Raw genomic sequence first — 14,082 nt, forward strand, 5'->3', positions numbered from 1 at the left:
AACACAGGGGCTGGCAGTCTTTAATAGTATCTCGTCGGTGGCCGCATTAATCAGTGCGACCGTGCTGCCATCTTGCGGGGAAGCGGAATCCAGGATAGAGTGGCGTTCCAGCTGGACTGCAGAAAGCTGCATTCCGCGTGGACTGGTTCCAGGTGGAGTCTACCTGTAATCGTTTTCGTCACTCCCCGTGGAGTCTGTTGTGCTATCAGGGAGGGTACTGTTTTGACGCGCATGCGCGAAAAAAAGCGTGGAATCTGGGCGCACTGCCGCGCACCCTTCAGTTTGAATCTATTTACGGGTGCACAGCGCATGTGTAATCGAAATTGGTTTTTAAAAAAGACCGGAGTTTCTCCTCTGTAGTGATTTAATCTTGTGTAGTGATACAAATAAAAAGTCATATTTTGGCAGTACTTTTGTGACAGAACCAGGCAGAATTGTTTGTCAAAAATGATTAGAAAGTAGTATGGTAGTTATTGAAGGATATTATTAGAAATATTGTTGACACATTTGACAATTATGTTTATCATTTGACGAACTTATATTTATAATATCTTCGAGAAGACGGTTGTATAATTGCATTTTGTTTTTATGACAAAGTGAAATCGTTTTTCGATATTTACGATGAGGTTACAAACTTATAAGAAATATGTTTACTACCTGAAATCGACTGGAATTTGTATCGTTGTGATGGGGTTAGTTTTTCCACACACACACACACACACACACACACACACACACACACACACACACACACACACACACACACACACACACACAGAGAGAGAGAGAGAGAGATATACCTTTCTTTAAAGTTTTCGATTCGTTTGTTAACAATTGTCATTCATTTTTTATAGAAGCTGTTGGTTTATGTACCAATTACGACATGTGTCGCAAATTTTACGGTCTACTGTACCTGTTAATGTCTTAAATCTGGAGCAAACGCACGCACAATACATTTACATTGACGATCCCCGATATAAAGGTATGTATTTAACGTTTCGGTGATTTCAACAGTGTTGTAACGCAACCATATATAAAAATCTATTAATCTTATAATTTTAGATGTGTTTATGTTTCGAAAAACTGAAAATTTACAGTCATCTATACCAGTACAATCGCCTTCTTTTAGTCACATAGTAATGAAATGGTGGAAGTCATTAACTCGTAGCGTTGCATATAAATTATTACACATGGCTCAACACGGAGACCAAATGGAACAATTGAAAGCCATATATATGTTAAATTCATTACAATATTTAAAAGGTACTTTTCTATTTATCAACTAATAACATAATTGTATAGAATAGTGATGAGCAACCCATAGACTGCAGTGTGCCAAAAGTTGAAACCTAATATTATGCACGGGTTGCAAGGAACACAATATTAAATACTTTGTTGCGTTGCCAGCTCCAATTCCAGTCTGTGTTTAGGCTACGGTCTCCTAGTGCCTCTGTTTCAAGTTCTGTACAAGATTGCTGTTGGTTCAAGGGCAATTAACGCTCTAGTTCATAAACAGTGGTTCATGTGACATAAAACACACATATCGTTCTTAATGGTATAACGTTCAGTACACGTTCAAAGTTCAAGTTCAAATCCACTGTTCTAAAACAAAGATTTATAGTCTTCTATGAGAGAACGCTCTTGTAGAAGGTTCGTACTATTCTCATCGAAGGATCTACAGATTCTAAATCCTACTTCTCCTGCAATTCCCTCCCAAAGCTCGGGAAGAGATAATTTCTTTGATAGGGATAAACAGGGAACAAATCACCAGTTCAGGGTGTAATCCAAACTTTGTGGAACACCTGCTGAATCCTTAATTTCATTTTCTCACGAAAGCTTCGTAAGACGCTGCACAGAGATCCCATATTAAAGGATCTTTTCCCGAAACTGGTGGCCTTTCTGTCGACTGATCTGTTTTCCTGATACGAAACAAGACACTTAACTTTCAACCATATCCAAGTCGTTAACACAGGGGTGGCCAACCTGTGGCGCATTGAATGATTACAAGTGGCACATTGGATCCTTGCGCTTATACTTATTCTTTTGAAGTAGGTGCCATAACTGAATCCATTTTCTTATTTTCAACACCTGAGAGCTCTCAGTTCAATTTATACAGCCTCCATACTCATCCATTCATCGCAATTTTTTGACAGTTTACAATTATAGGATGGGAATTCGAGTGTTCATGACAGCGATCATCCTCTTGTCCAAAAGATCATTTCTCAGTATTGTAGATCGGTGCTCCAATGAATGTGTGTCTTTTCAACTGGCATAAGTTAATTAATTCAGTTGCGTGATTGAGTTATCCTTTTTCCTTCCCTAACCGAAGCAGACCTATCCCTTTTCGTATTTTCCAACCGCAACAGTGAATGTAAGATGCTAGAAAAAGTGCTTGAGTTGTATGGCGCATCTGAACTCATATGTGAAAAAAATTTGCGCATGGTATGCAGAAGGTTGGCCACCCCTGCGTTAATGAATTTTCAGTCAAGTGTTCCACTCGATCGTAGCACAGGTCCAAACACGATGTCTACTGACAATTCTAGACAGCCTTTTTAACGAATTTATTGCTTGAAGACCAAGGTACAGCTGGTGTGGTGTCTTCAAATTTGAATTCACTTCTGGTTGATCTGCCATGTCCTTGCAAATTATTCACTTTTAAAGAATGTTTACTTTCATAAAATCTCTTAATATTATACAGGGTGGGGCACCTAAGACTTACACCGAAAATATCTCCGTTGCTTTTAATAATACAGTGGGGCAATTATTGTGACAGAGAATTTTTTTCTCTAGATCATATTTTCCGATATTTCATGGTCACTGTCGTTTTCTTAAATGGAGCTTTCTTAGGTGCCTCACCCTGTATTTCTTCAACACAGATATTTTTTCACTGCATATCAAACAAACAGTACTTTCATGCAAGTAAAACAATCATCGTATGTTCAACTATCGATAAAGTGCCGATGTTCATTTTCAATTTTGCTTTTTCGAGAATCGGAGCTTCGTGGCAATATACAAATACTCGATCGTTATACAAAGAAAGTGTTTTCTGACGCAATTCAGCGAAGATTGTCGAACCCTAGAAAAAATAGTTGTGAAGTAACAACAATATATCGAATCGCCGGTTGCTCATCACTGGTAATGAATAGGGTTGTTACTTTCCTTCAAAGGTCGAAGATTTCGAAGCTTCGATTTGTACGATTCGGTTCTAGATAATGGATAAGAGGCGAAAAAAGTTGAATCTGCTAGAATAAAGTTCAAAGTTCCCTTCGTTCCTTCGAATCCTTCGAATCTTCGAAGAATCGAAGTTTGGGAAAAGTAACAGCCCTAGTATAGAATATGGTTTGAAGTATAAAGTAAAAATTACAGATTGGCATTATCGTCATATCGCACAAATGTTGGATGCCAGAACAGCGGTATGTTTAGCAAGAATGCGAAACGTTGACTCGAGGTTCTTTTTAAAGCCACCGTACTATTATATAGAGCATAAATTATATGTACGTACAATTTTCAATATAGAACGGTGAAATTTTATCTATAAAGAAATATTTAACAAACAGATAATTTTTGTTTAGGATGTAATAGAGAAAGTACATTATTTGCTTCTTCACTTGAATACCCTATCAAAAAATACTCATCCATGCCTTATTTACTTCTTAAATAAAAAGTTCAGAGACTCGCAACGTGTAAGTATCCGTTATACAAAGGTGAGAGACGACCGTAATGTAATTTATTTTCTGTACACTTTAATTATCTGCAAAGTATGAAACGAACAGGATGGTTTGATATTCGAACACGATTTAACAAGCATAGGATTAGCCACTTCCCCGGCTGTAATATGGGATCAGGATCTATTACAGAACTGTGTTCAAGCGTTGTGCCACCACTCGTGTCTCGAACAATATAGTAAAGGTACAATGATCTAAAACAAACTCTAAAAGATCTAAAAGATACTTTCTGTTTATACGTAAATTGCTTTTATTTTTAGATATTGTGGAAGCGGGAGGACTTCCAGTATTGATGATGTTGAAAAAAATTTTTCACAACAATGTTAATATGTGTATATTGCTCGCGAAGATCATTTCTAACATTTCTCTTCATTCGGAATATTTAGAACAGGTTTTCCAAGCCGGTAAATTAATTCTAATTGCCGCAGTTTGAAAATATTGGTCACTATTCTAATACATTTCCGTGTTTAGGGTGGATCAGTACGTTAGTAGAATGGTCACGTAATTCTGACATACAATTGTCCGCACCTGCAAGTCGTGCTTTGGCAAATCTAGATGTATACCAAACAGAAGATATTAAATATCCAAGGCGTATTTATCTCCTTCATCCTTTACATAAAACAAAAACAAATACAAAATTAGATGTTGTTTTTCTCCATGGACTTCTCGGCGGTGTATTTATAACGTGGAGACAAAGAGATGAAGATATACCTCCTCATGGGGTTGTAGGTTTGTTAGTATTACCATGAATAATAGAAATTTCTTCTTCGTATATTAATATTCCATTGCTACTTGCGATAACGCTTATTAACATTGTAATTAGTATGAAAAATAACTCGTGTACCTATTATAGATCCTTATGTGTCGGATAAAGCAGCCGATAACTTATCAATCATGATAGGCGAACAATCGCAAGAATTTTTAAGGGACTTAGCATACGATTTAAGAAGGCACGAATGGGAAAAATTAGGACAAGATTTTGAGATAATCCTAGATGATTTTCCTGAAAATGCTAATCAGAACGCGTGTGGACCGTACTCCTGTAGCTGGTAGAGATTTCCTAATGACGAATTAATTTATTGTAAGGAAGTAATGTATATTTAAAGATTTTATATTTTAGGGATAATGCGTGTATGCAAAAATGTGAACACGACAGGAGGCATAGAACGCAATGTTGGCCTAAAGACTGGCTACCCGAAGATGTCCCATACATCAGAGTCATTGGAGTGAATTATGATTCAAATTTGTCGATGTGGACCCCTCTGTGCCCGATAGAAGGCATGAAGTAAGTTCGAACCCAACAAAAACATCCTGTATACAGATCAAACAAAATACGGCCAAGTTCGTTAGTTTAGAAATATCTCTTGCAATACTGAAAAAAGCGTTTGTAAAAATTAGTTTAAAAGAACACTATTTAATTTTTAATGAATTACATGGACTGCTAAATTATTTAAACTTGGCCGTTACTTTTTAAACCAATGGCCATAAAAGGTGTTAGGTAGTGGCCAAGTTTGAATAATGTAGCCCTCCATGTAATTCATTAAAAATTAAATAGCGTTCTTTTGAACTAATTTTTAGAAATGCTTTTTTCAGTATTGCAAGAGGTATTTCTGAACTAACGAACTTGTTGTATTTTGTTTGATCTCACAACTTTTTACGGCCATTTCGAACATTTGTTGTATATGTTTTTGGTTCATTTCATTGTTAATGAACTAATAAAACTTATTATTCGGTCAAGTGTGTGGATTCATTCGTTTGTGCGGTATTTTTATGCTGCTGAAATGCTTTAAAAAATTCCGGGAATTTCTCAGCCACCCTGTACATACGTACATATGGATACAGGGTGTGGCTTTAAATAGGAACAGTAAATGTCTCCATTACTTTTGGTTTTATCAATTAAAACTCCTTTATGATCTACACAACACATTGAATTACACATTTGTATTTGAACGTAGCAAGGCTTTTACTTTTGTACATTATTCATAATTCCTACAGCTACAGATGCTAACAATCGATGGCAGTTTGCTCCAATGTGTAATTGAAATACTTTTTCTGTGTTCTTAAGGGGGTTGCTCGTCTCCATAATATCTTACGCTTGAAAATTTTAGTTTCCACCGTTTAGCATCTCGAAATTTCAAGTTAATATCTGCAATAGCTTGAGGTAATGAGGTAGACGCGTGTTTTCAGAATTGCAAGGGTGCGTCATGCATCGTTCATACTTTTTCAGTAGTAAAAAGCGCTAGATGAAAGGTGTCTCCCCCAAAAGTCCTATTTTTACGTTTACGAAGCGTAATTTGCATTATTTAGAAGCATAAAGCTGCGCATGTAGTTATTTTCATACAGCTGCGACAGCTACATATTGCCAAATAATGCAAATTAGGCCTCGTAATTGTAGAAATAGGACTTTTGAGGGCGATTGTGGCCTAGGTTTATCTTTTATCTAGCGCTTTTGACTACTGAAAAAGCCCATCTTTGAATTATCGAGAAATGAGAAGGCGCTTTCCATACCCTTGCAATCCTGGAATCGAGTCTACACCCTTAATGCGGTACTTACAGGGTGTTTAAAAATAAGTATAGGTAAAAATGTCTTGTAAACAAAAAGTTTTATTCAGCATCTGGAAATTTTACTTCGCTTGCTTCTATAAAGTCTATTGATATTAGCAAAACGTTTGTGTCGACAACGTTAAACTAACGTGCTTCTGAAGACACTCTTTGTTTACGTCTGCTCTACAAAGGCATTTTTACTTACCACATCCAATGTTCATAAATGACAAGAATCGATTTTACGTCGAAAGAATTGATTCTAGAACATATGTTAATAGGGCATTTTTGCTCCACTTGGTCAGTACTACTATACAATAAGCCCTTGAATTCTTGCATACTTTTTTTTAACAGTCTGTATAGTATAGAGTACTGTGTATAACGATATAACTCTATACATAGTATAGAGAGTACTATGATATAACGAGAATATTACGTCGTAGATATGTATATTATTCATGAGATCATTAAAACTCTGATTTTATCGTACAGGTCCACTTTGAGCGAGAGAAGTGGAGAATATGTTGGAAAACTAGTAACCGCAGGTATTGGAATACGACCAACGATGTGGGTCTGTCATTCAATGGGTGGTTTACTAGTCAAAAAGATGCTCGTTGATGGTTGGTTAATTTGACAATCTTTGAATATTAATTGTTATCGTTCAGTAAATGTCTTTGCTTACGTGCCAATTGATTGATTTTGTATCATTACTTTCTCCATACAGAGTGGAAGAAGGGCGATAAAAATAATATATGTAAAAATACTCGTGGCATAATATTTTTTGGTACACCTCATCGAGGTTCTCGTATGGCAGTTTTAAAGCAAGCAACACAGATGTTGCTGTGGCCATCAGTAGAAGTGCAAGAACTTCGTGAAGGTTTGTAGAACATTTGTACACTGTATTACTCCCAATTTCATAGAGCGTCAATTATCTGAACCAGTGAATGATACATCTCGAAAAGGTAGTCTTTGATGGTTAAAGAAAGAAGATTACTTTAACAAATATGTTTTGCTAACATTAACTGTACACAGGGTGTCTCACGCAACTGGAACAGGCTGTACCTCCTAAACGGTCGGGGATAGAGGAAAATGTTATAAGAAAAAGTTGAATGGTATCAGACAGTGCATACTACGCAAATAATTTTATGCATTTTTGTGCATCGGTGCATCAGAAAAATGCAACTGCACTTTTTTTAAAATGGAAACCCACATTTTTGACTGCACCAATCGATGCAGTTTGTTGTGCTCTACATAAAAGTACTACAAACTTATGCCCTAAACTTATTCGTTAGGAAGTTATCGAAGCTAAAATTTCTCTGATTTATAATGGAACATATAACGTAGGTTCTCCGGAACACTTGCCGAGACCGAAATAATTCAGTGAACTTTTAGCTTCGATAACTTCCTAACGAATAAGTTTAGGGCAGAGTTGGGCAAAATATGTAATTAGTTACAAATTTCGGATCACGAATAAAAGATACAAAATTTTAATTAATTAATTTTAAGGTTCGGATCCAAAAGGAACTTGATCCGAAATTTAATTAGTTATTTTTGTATCCGAAGCAGAAGGATCCGAAGCTACGGATCCATTTGTAACTAGTTAATGTAACTAATTCAAAGTTCCTTTCGGATCCTTTAAGTTCCTTTTGACCAGCTCGAGGCTTGAATGAACACGTTCCGAGGCCCGAGGGTCGGGCCCCGAGACCTGAGCCCAGAACACAATAGCAGTTCAATAAACACGGCCGGGGAATCGCCCGGCCGTGTTTATTGCACCACTCGGCCTATGCCGCCGAGGCACCGATGATGGGCAGAAAAATTGAATTAGTTACTTTTTCCAAGACATCTTTTCAACTAAAAGCAGCAAGCAGTGACCGAACTCTATCGAATTTAGACTTTTCTTAATCGGCAGAACGCCACGAATCGGCTCGTGTGACTTTCGTGAGGGCAGCACGGGAAATAAATAAGTTCAGCATTCGCTCCTTTGCGGTAGTAGGCCGAGCTACCTGCCTGACCGGGCGATCGCCCGGCCGTGTTTATAGCACCACACGGCCTATGCCGCCGAGGCACCGATGATGGGCAGAAAAATTGAATTAGTTACTTTTTCCAAGACATCTTTTCAACTAAAAGCAGCAAGCAGTGACCGAACTCTATCGAATTTAGACTTTTCTTAATCGGCAGAACGCCACGAATCGGCTCGTGTGACTTTCGTGAGGGCAGCACGGGAAATAAATAAGTTCAGCATTCGCTCCTTTGCGGTAGTAGGCCGAGCTACCTGCCTGACCGGGCGATCGCCCGGCCGTGTTTATAGCACCACACGGCCTATGCCGCCGAGGCACCGATGATGGGCAGAAAAATTGAATTAGTTACTTTTTCCAAGATATCTTTCCAACTAAAAGCAGCAAGCAGTGACCGAATTCTATCGAATTTACACTTTTCTTAATCGGAAGAACACCACGAATTGGCTCGTGTGACTTTCGTGAGGGCAGCACGGGAAATAAATAAGTTCAGCATTCGCTCCTTTGCGGTAGTAGGCCGAGCTACCTGTCTGACCGGGCGATCGCCCGGCCGTGTTTATAGCACCACTCGGCCTATACCGCCGAGGCACCGATGATGGGCAGAAAAATTGAATTAGTTACTTTTTCCAAGATATCTTTTCAACTAAAAGCAGCAAGCAGTGACCGAACTCTATCGAATTTAGACTTTTCTTAATCGGCAGAACGCCACGAATCGGCTCGTGTGACTTTCGTGAGGGCAGCACGGAAAATAAATAAGTTCAGGTTTCACGTGTCAGGGGTTTCATGCCGAGCTACCTGCCTGACCGGGGGATCGCCCGGCCGTGTTTATAGCACCACTCGGCCTATGCCGCCGAGGCACCGATGATGGGCAGAAAAATTGAATTAGTTACTTTTTCCAAGATATCTTTTCAACTAAAAGCAGCAAGCAGTGACCGAACTCTATCGAATTTAGACTTTTCTTAATCGGCAGAACGCCACGAATCGGCTCGTGTGACTTTCGTGAGGGCAGCACGGAAAATAAATAAGTTCAGCATTCGCTCCTTTGCGGTAGTAGGCCGAACTACCTGCCTGACCGGGCGATCGCCCGGCCGTGTTTATAGCACCACACGGCCTATGCCGCCGAGGCACCGATGATGGGCAGAAAAATTGAATTAGTTACTTTTTCCAAGATATCTTTTCAACTAAAAGCAGCAAGCAGTGACCGAACTCTATCGAATTTAGACTTTTCTTAATCGGCAGAACGCCACGAATCGGCTTGTGTGACTTTCGTGAGGGCAGCCATCATCGGTGCCACGGCCGCATAGGCCGAGTGGTGCTATAAACACGGCCGGGCGATCCCCCGGCCAGACAGGTAGCACGGCCTACTACCGCAAAGGAGCGAATGCTGAACTTATTTATTTCCCGTGCTGCCCTCACGAAAGTCACACGAGCCAATTCGTGGCGTTCTGCCGATTAAGAAAAGTCTAAATTCGATAGAGTTCGGTCACTGCTTGCTGCTTTTAGTTGAAAAGATATCTTGGAAAAAGTAACTAATTCAATTTTTCTGCCCATCATCGGTGCCTCGGCGGCATAGGCCGAGTGGTGCTATAAACACGGCCGGGCGATCGCCCGGTCAGGCAGGTAGCTCGGCATGAAACCCCTGACACGTGAAACCTGAACTTATTTATTTCCCGTGCTGCCCTCACGAAAGTCACACGAGCCGATTCGTGGCGTTCTGCCGATTAAGAAAAGTCTAAATTCGATAGAGTTCGGTCACTGCTTGCTGCTTTTAGTTGAAAAGATATCTTGGAAAAAGTAACTAATTCAATTTTTCTGCCCATCATCGGTGCCTCGGCGGCATAGGCCGAGTGGTGCTATAAACACGGCCGGGCGATCGCCCGGTCAGGCAGGTAGCTCGGCCTACTACCGCAAAGGAGCGAATGCTGAACTTATTTATTTCCCGTGCTGCCCTCACGAAAGTCACACGAGCCAATTCGTGGTGTTCTTCCGATTAAGAAAAGTGTAAATTCGATAGAATTCGGTCACTGCTTGCTGCTTTTAGTTGGAAAGATATCTTGGAAAAAGTAACTAATTCAATTTTTCTGCCCATCATCGGTGCCTCGGCGGCATAGGCCGAGTGGTGCTATAAACACGGCCGGGCGATCCCCCGGTCAGGCAGGTAGCTCGGCATGAAACCCCTGACACGTGAAACCTGAACTTATTTATTTTCCGTGCTGCCCTCACGAAAGTCACACGAGCCGATTCGTGGCGTTCTGCCGATTAAGAAAAGTCTAAATTCGATAGAGTTCGGTCACTGCTTGCTGCTTTTAGTTGAAAAGATATCTTGGAAAAAGTAACTAATTCAATTTTTCTGCCCATCATCGGTGCCTCGGCGGCATAGGCCGAGTGGTGCTATAAACACGGCCGGGCGATCGCCCGGTCAGGCAGGTAGCTCGGCCTACTACCGCAAAGGAGCGAATGCTGAACTTATTTATTTCCCGTGCTGCCCTCACGAAAGTCACACGAGCCGATTCGTGGCGTTCTGCCGATTAAGAAAAGTCTAAATTCGATAGAGTTCGGTCACTGCTTGCTGCTTTTAGTTGAAAAGATATCTTGGAAAAAGTAACTAATTCAATTTTTCTGCCCATCATCGGTGCCTCGGCGGCATAGGCCGAGTGGTGCTATAAACACGGCCGGGCGATCGCCCGGTCAGGCAGGTAGCTCGGCATGAAACCCCTGACACGTGAAACCTGAACTTATTTATTTCCCGTGCTGCCCTCACGAAAGTCACACGAGCCGATTCGTGGCGTTCTGCCGATTAAGAAAAGTCTAAATTCGATAGAGTTCGGTCACTGCTTGCTGCTTTTAGTTGAAAAGATATCTTGGAAAAAGTAACTAATTCAATTTTTCTGCCCATCATCGGTGCCTCGGCGGCATAGGCCGAGTGGTGCTATAAACACGGCCGGGCGATCGCCCGGTCAGGCAGGTAGCTCGGCCTACTACCGCAAAGGAGCGAATGCTGAACTTATTTATTTCCCGTGCTGCCCTCACGAAAGTCACACGAGCCAATTCGTGGTGTTCTTCCGATTAAGAAAAGTGTAAATTCGATAGAATTCGGTCACTGCTTGCTGCTTTTAGTTGGAAAGATATCTTGGAAAAAGTAACTAATTCAATTTTTCTGCCCATCATCGGTGCCTCGGCGGCATAGGCCGTGTGGTGCTATAAACACGGCCGGGCGATCGCCCGGTCAGGCAGGTAGCTCGGCCTACTACCGCAAAGGAGCGAATGCTGAACTTATTTATTTTCCGTGCTGCCCTCACGAAAGTCACACGAGCCGATTCGTGGCGTTCTGCCGATTAAGAAAAGTCTAAATTCGATAGAGTTCGGTCACTGCTTGCTGCTTTTAGTTGAAAAGATATCTTGGAAAAAGTAACTAATTCAATTTTTCTGCCCATCATCGGTGCCTCGGCGGCATAGGCCGAGTGGTGCTATAACCACGGCCGGGCGATCCCCCGGTCAGGCAGGTAGCTCGGCATGAAACCCCTGACACGTGAAACCTGAACTTATTTATTTCCCGTGCTGCCCTCACGAAAGTCACACGAGCCGATTCGTGGCGTTCTGCCGATTAAGAAAAGTCTAAATTCGATAGAATTCGGTCACTGCTTGCTGCTTTTAGTTAGAAAGATATCTTGGAAAAAGTAACTAATTCAATTTTTCTGCCCATCATCGGTGCCTCGGCGGCATAGGCCGAGTGGTGCAATAAACACGGTCGGGCGATTCCCCGGCCGTGTTTATTGAACTGCTATTGTGTTCTGGGCTCAGGTTTCGGGGCCCGACCCTCGGGCCTCGGAACGTGTTCATTCAAGCCTCGAGCTGGTCAAAAGGAACTTAAAGGATCCGAAAGGAACTTTGAATTAGTTACATTAACTAGTTACAAATGGATCCGTAGCTTCGGATCCTTCTGCTTCGGATACAAAAATAACTAATTAAATTTCGGATCAAGTTCCTTTTGGATCCGAACCTTAAGATCACGAATATTAGTTACTTATCTTTTAGTTGGATCCGGATTTAGTTACTTTTTATTTAAATACTGCCCAACTCTGGTTTAGGGTATAAGTATGTTAGTACTTTTATGTAGAGCACAACAAACTGCATCGATTGGTGCAGTCAAAAATGTAGGTTTCCTTTTTTAAAAATATGCAGTTGTATTTTTCTGATGCACCGATGCACAAAAGTGCATAAAATTAGTTGCGTAGTATGCACCGTCTGATGCCATTCAACTTTTTCTTATAATATTTTTCTCTATTCCCGACCGTTTAGGAGGCCCAGCCTGTTCCAGTTGCGTGCGACACCCTGTATATGTATACATATATCAAATTTCTAATTACAGCAGTAGTACTCTCTAATAATCGATGCCCTACTGTAATATACTTAATAAAAAACTGTTCCTCTTAGAATCACCGCATTTGTTGCAATTACACGAAGAATTTCTGGACATGATGAAGGAGTTTCCTATAGAAATCGTCAGTTTTAGTGAAACTAAATCTACACTTGTGACTGCACTAAAAGTTCCATTTCAATTCGTTTCTCCTAGTTCCGCAGGTACGAATTCAACGAAAATAATTCATAGCTAGGCTGCGGATCTTTATACAAATTTCTATTTTAATAGACTACTTCATAAATTCCAAATAAGAGAAGTTTATTTAATTGATTAAACGTTTCCTTGCGATGAAAATAAAATAGAAATGTCGATTACTATTTGTTGATGTTTTCGTTAAGTTTCATTTTACAAATTTGCATATTATAAAAATACAAAGAAATCTGCACTCTATTTATAATGTAATCGCCGCATTAACAAATAAAATCCTTTGCATTTGCTTTTAGACCCTGGCATAGGTGAATTTTATGAAATTGCTCAAGACCATTTATCCATATGTAAACCAGCTAGCAGGTAATAATTTATTAGCATTTTATTTCTTATGAAATCAATGGCATTCTCGAGAGTTTCTAAATGTATGTAAATTTATTTGTAGACATTCCTTCTTGTATCAAAAAGTTTTGAGCATTCTGAGACGTCATGTAACTACAACTACCAACGAAGAAACAAAAGTATCACCGGTTATGGAGCTATTATCATTGCCGAGCAAGCTATTTTAATCTAGTAGATGTGGTTATCTACACAATTAAAACCATGTATGTAGCGTGAAAATGTATTTTCGCGTAGTTAAACTGTCGATGTTCATGTAATTTGAGAAGCGAAGGAAGCTGCAGAGAAGAAGATCAAACAGGACACCTGTCTTTCAAACAAATTATAATAAAAATAATACCAATAAGAGTAAACACGTTTATATTACAGAAACATCGCGAGTAATTTTAAAATCTAAAACTCTACAGCGTTGATCGTTTATTTTTTGACTAGAATAAACAATAAAATTTTTATAATAAAATTAGTGAAAAGAATGTTTGTGATAATAAAAAATAATAAAATACAAGATAGCGTTCGTTCAATAGTCAATAACGACTTTTCAAGATGCCACTGAAAAATATGTACCTAAACTAATATGAAACAGGTACATATTTCTCTTTCATAATATCAGGTAATATATTATTTTCATTGTTTGAGAAATTAATGTATTTGTTTAAGGTACGTGTCCAGCTGGGAGTTCCTGTCGATAGTCGCTCTCGAGAGTACTATCAGTTTGCGTGTCTATTTGAGAATACTTCAGAAATGTTTTACCCTCGGAGATTTTCGTGAGAGTCAACTCTCGGACAGTCCTCTCAGGTATACAGGGTGTCTCAAAATTAGGTCCGGAGCCGAAAAT

The 14,082-nt window shown here is 39.8% G+C and overlaps 1 protein-coding gene across 2 annotated transcripts; it reads left to right on the top strand.

The window, feature by feature from the left end:
- The first annotated feature begins 205 nt into the window (after positions 1-205).
- LOC143211819 (protein SERAC1) lies at positions 206-13,720 on the top strand. 2 transcript variants are annotated; one of them, XM_076429817.1, is made up of 15 exons: positions 206-692; positions 855-982; positions 1,063-1,263; positions 3,367-3,494; positions 3,573-3,683; positions 3,774-3,909; positions 3,986-4,129; positions 4,197-4,454; positions 4,579-4,774; positions 4,846-5,010; positions 6,759-6,886; positions 6,991-7,143; positions 12,716-12,862; positions 13,145-13,211; positions 13,294-13,720. In XM_076429817.1, the coding sequence occupies exons 1-15, from the start codon at positions 622-624 to the stop codon at positions 13,415-13,417; spliced, it is 2,157 nt and encodes a 718-aa protein (XP_076285932.1). In that variant the 5' UTR covers positions 206-621; the 3' UTR covers positions 13,418-13,720. The 2 variants fall into 2 exon arrangements, with proteins under 2 accessions (XP_076285932.1, XP_076285933.1); XM_076429818.1 differs by having other exon boundaries at positions 206-466.
- Positions 13,721-14,082: the final 362 nt, after the last annotated feature.

Source organism: Lasioglossum baleicum, chromosome 9 (assembly GCF_051020765.1).
Source record: "Lasioglossum baleicum chromosome 9, iyLasBale1, whole genome shotgun sequence".
NCBI lineage: Eukaryota > Metazoa > Arthropoda > Insecta > Hymenoptera > Halictidae > Lasioglossum > Lasioglossum baleicum.

Excerpts from the sequence above, each read along its gene's own strand:
- LOC143211819 (XM_076429817.1), top strand. The coding sequence starts at position 622 with ATGAGGTTACAAACTTATAAGAAATATGTTTACTACCTGAAATCGACT. Across the intron at positions 983-1,062 it reads TGACGATCCCCGATATAAAG|ATGTGTTTATGTTTCGAAAA; the intron begins GTATGTATTTAA and ends TTATAATTTTAG. Across the intron at positions 3,910-3,985 it reads TCTCGAACAATATAGTAAAG|ATATTGTGGAAGCGGGAGGA; the intron begins GTACAATGATCT and ends TTTTATTTTTAG.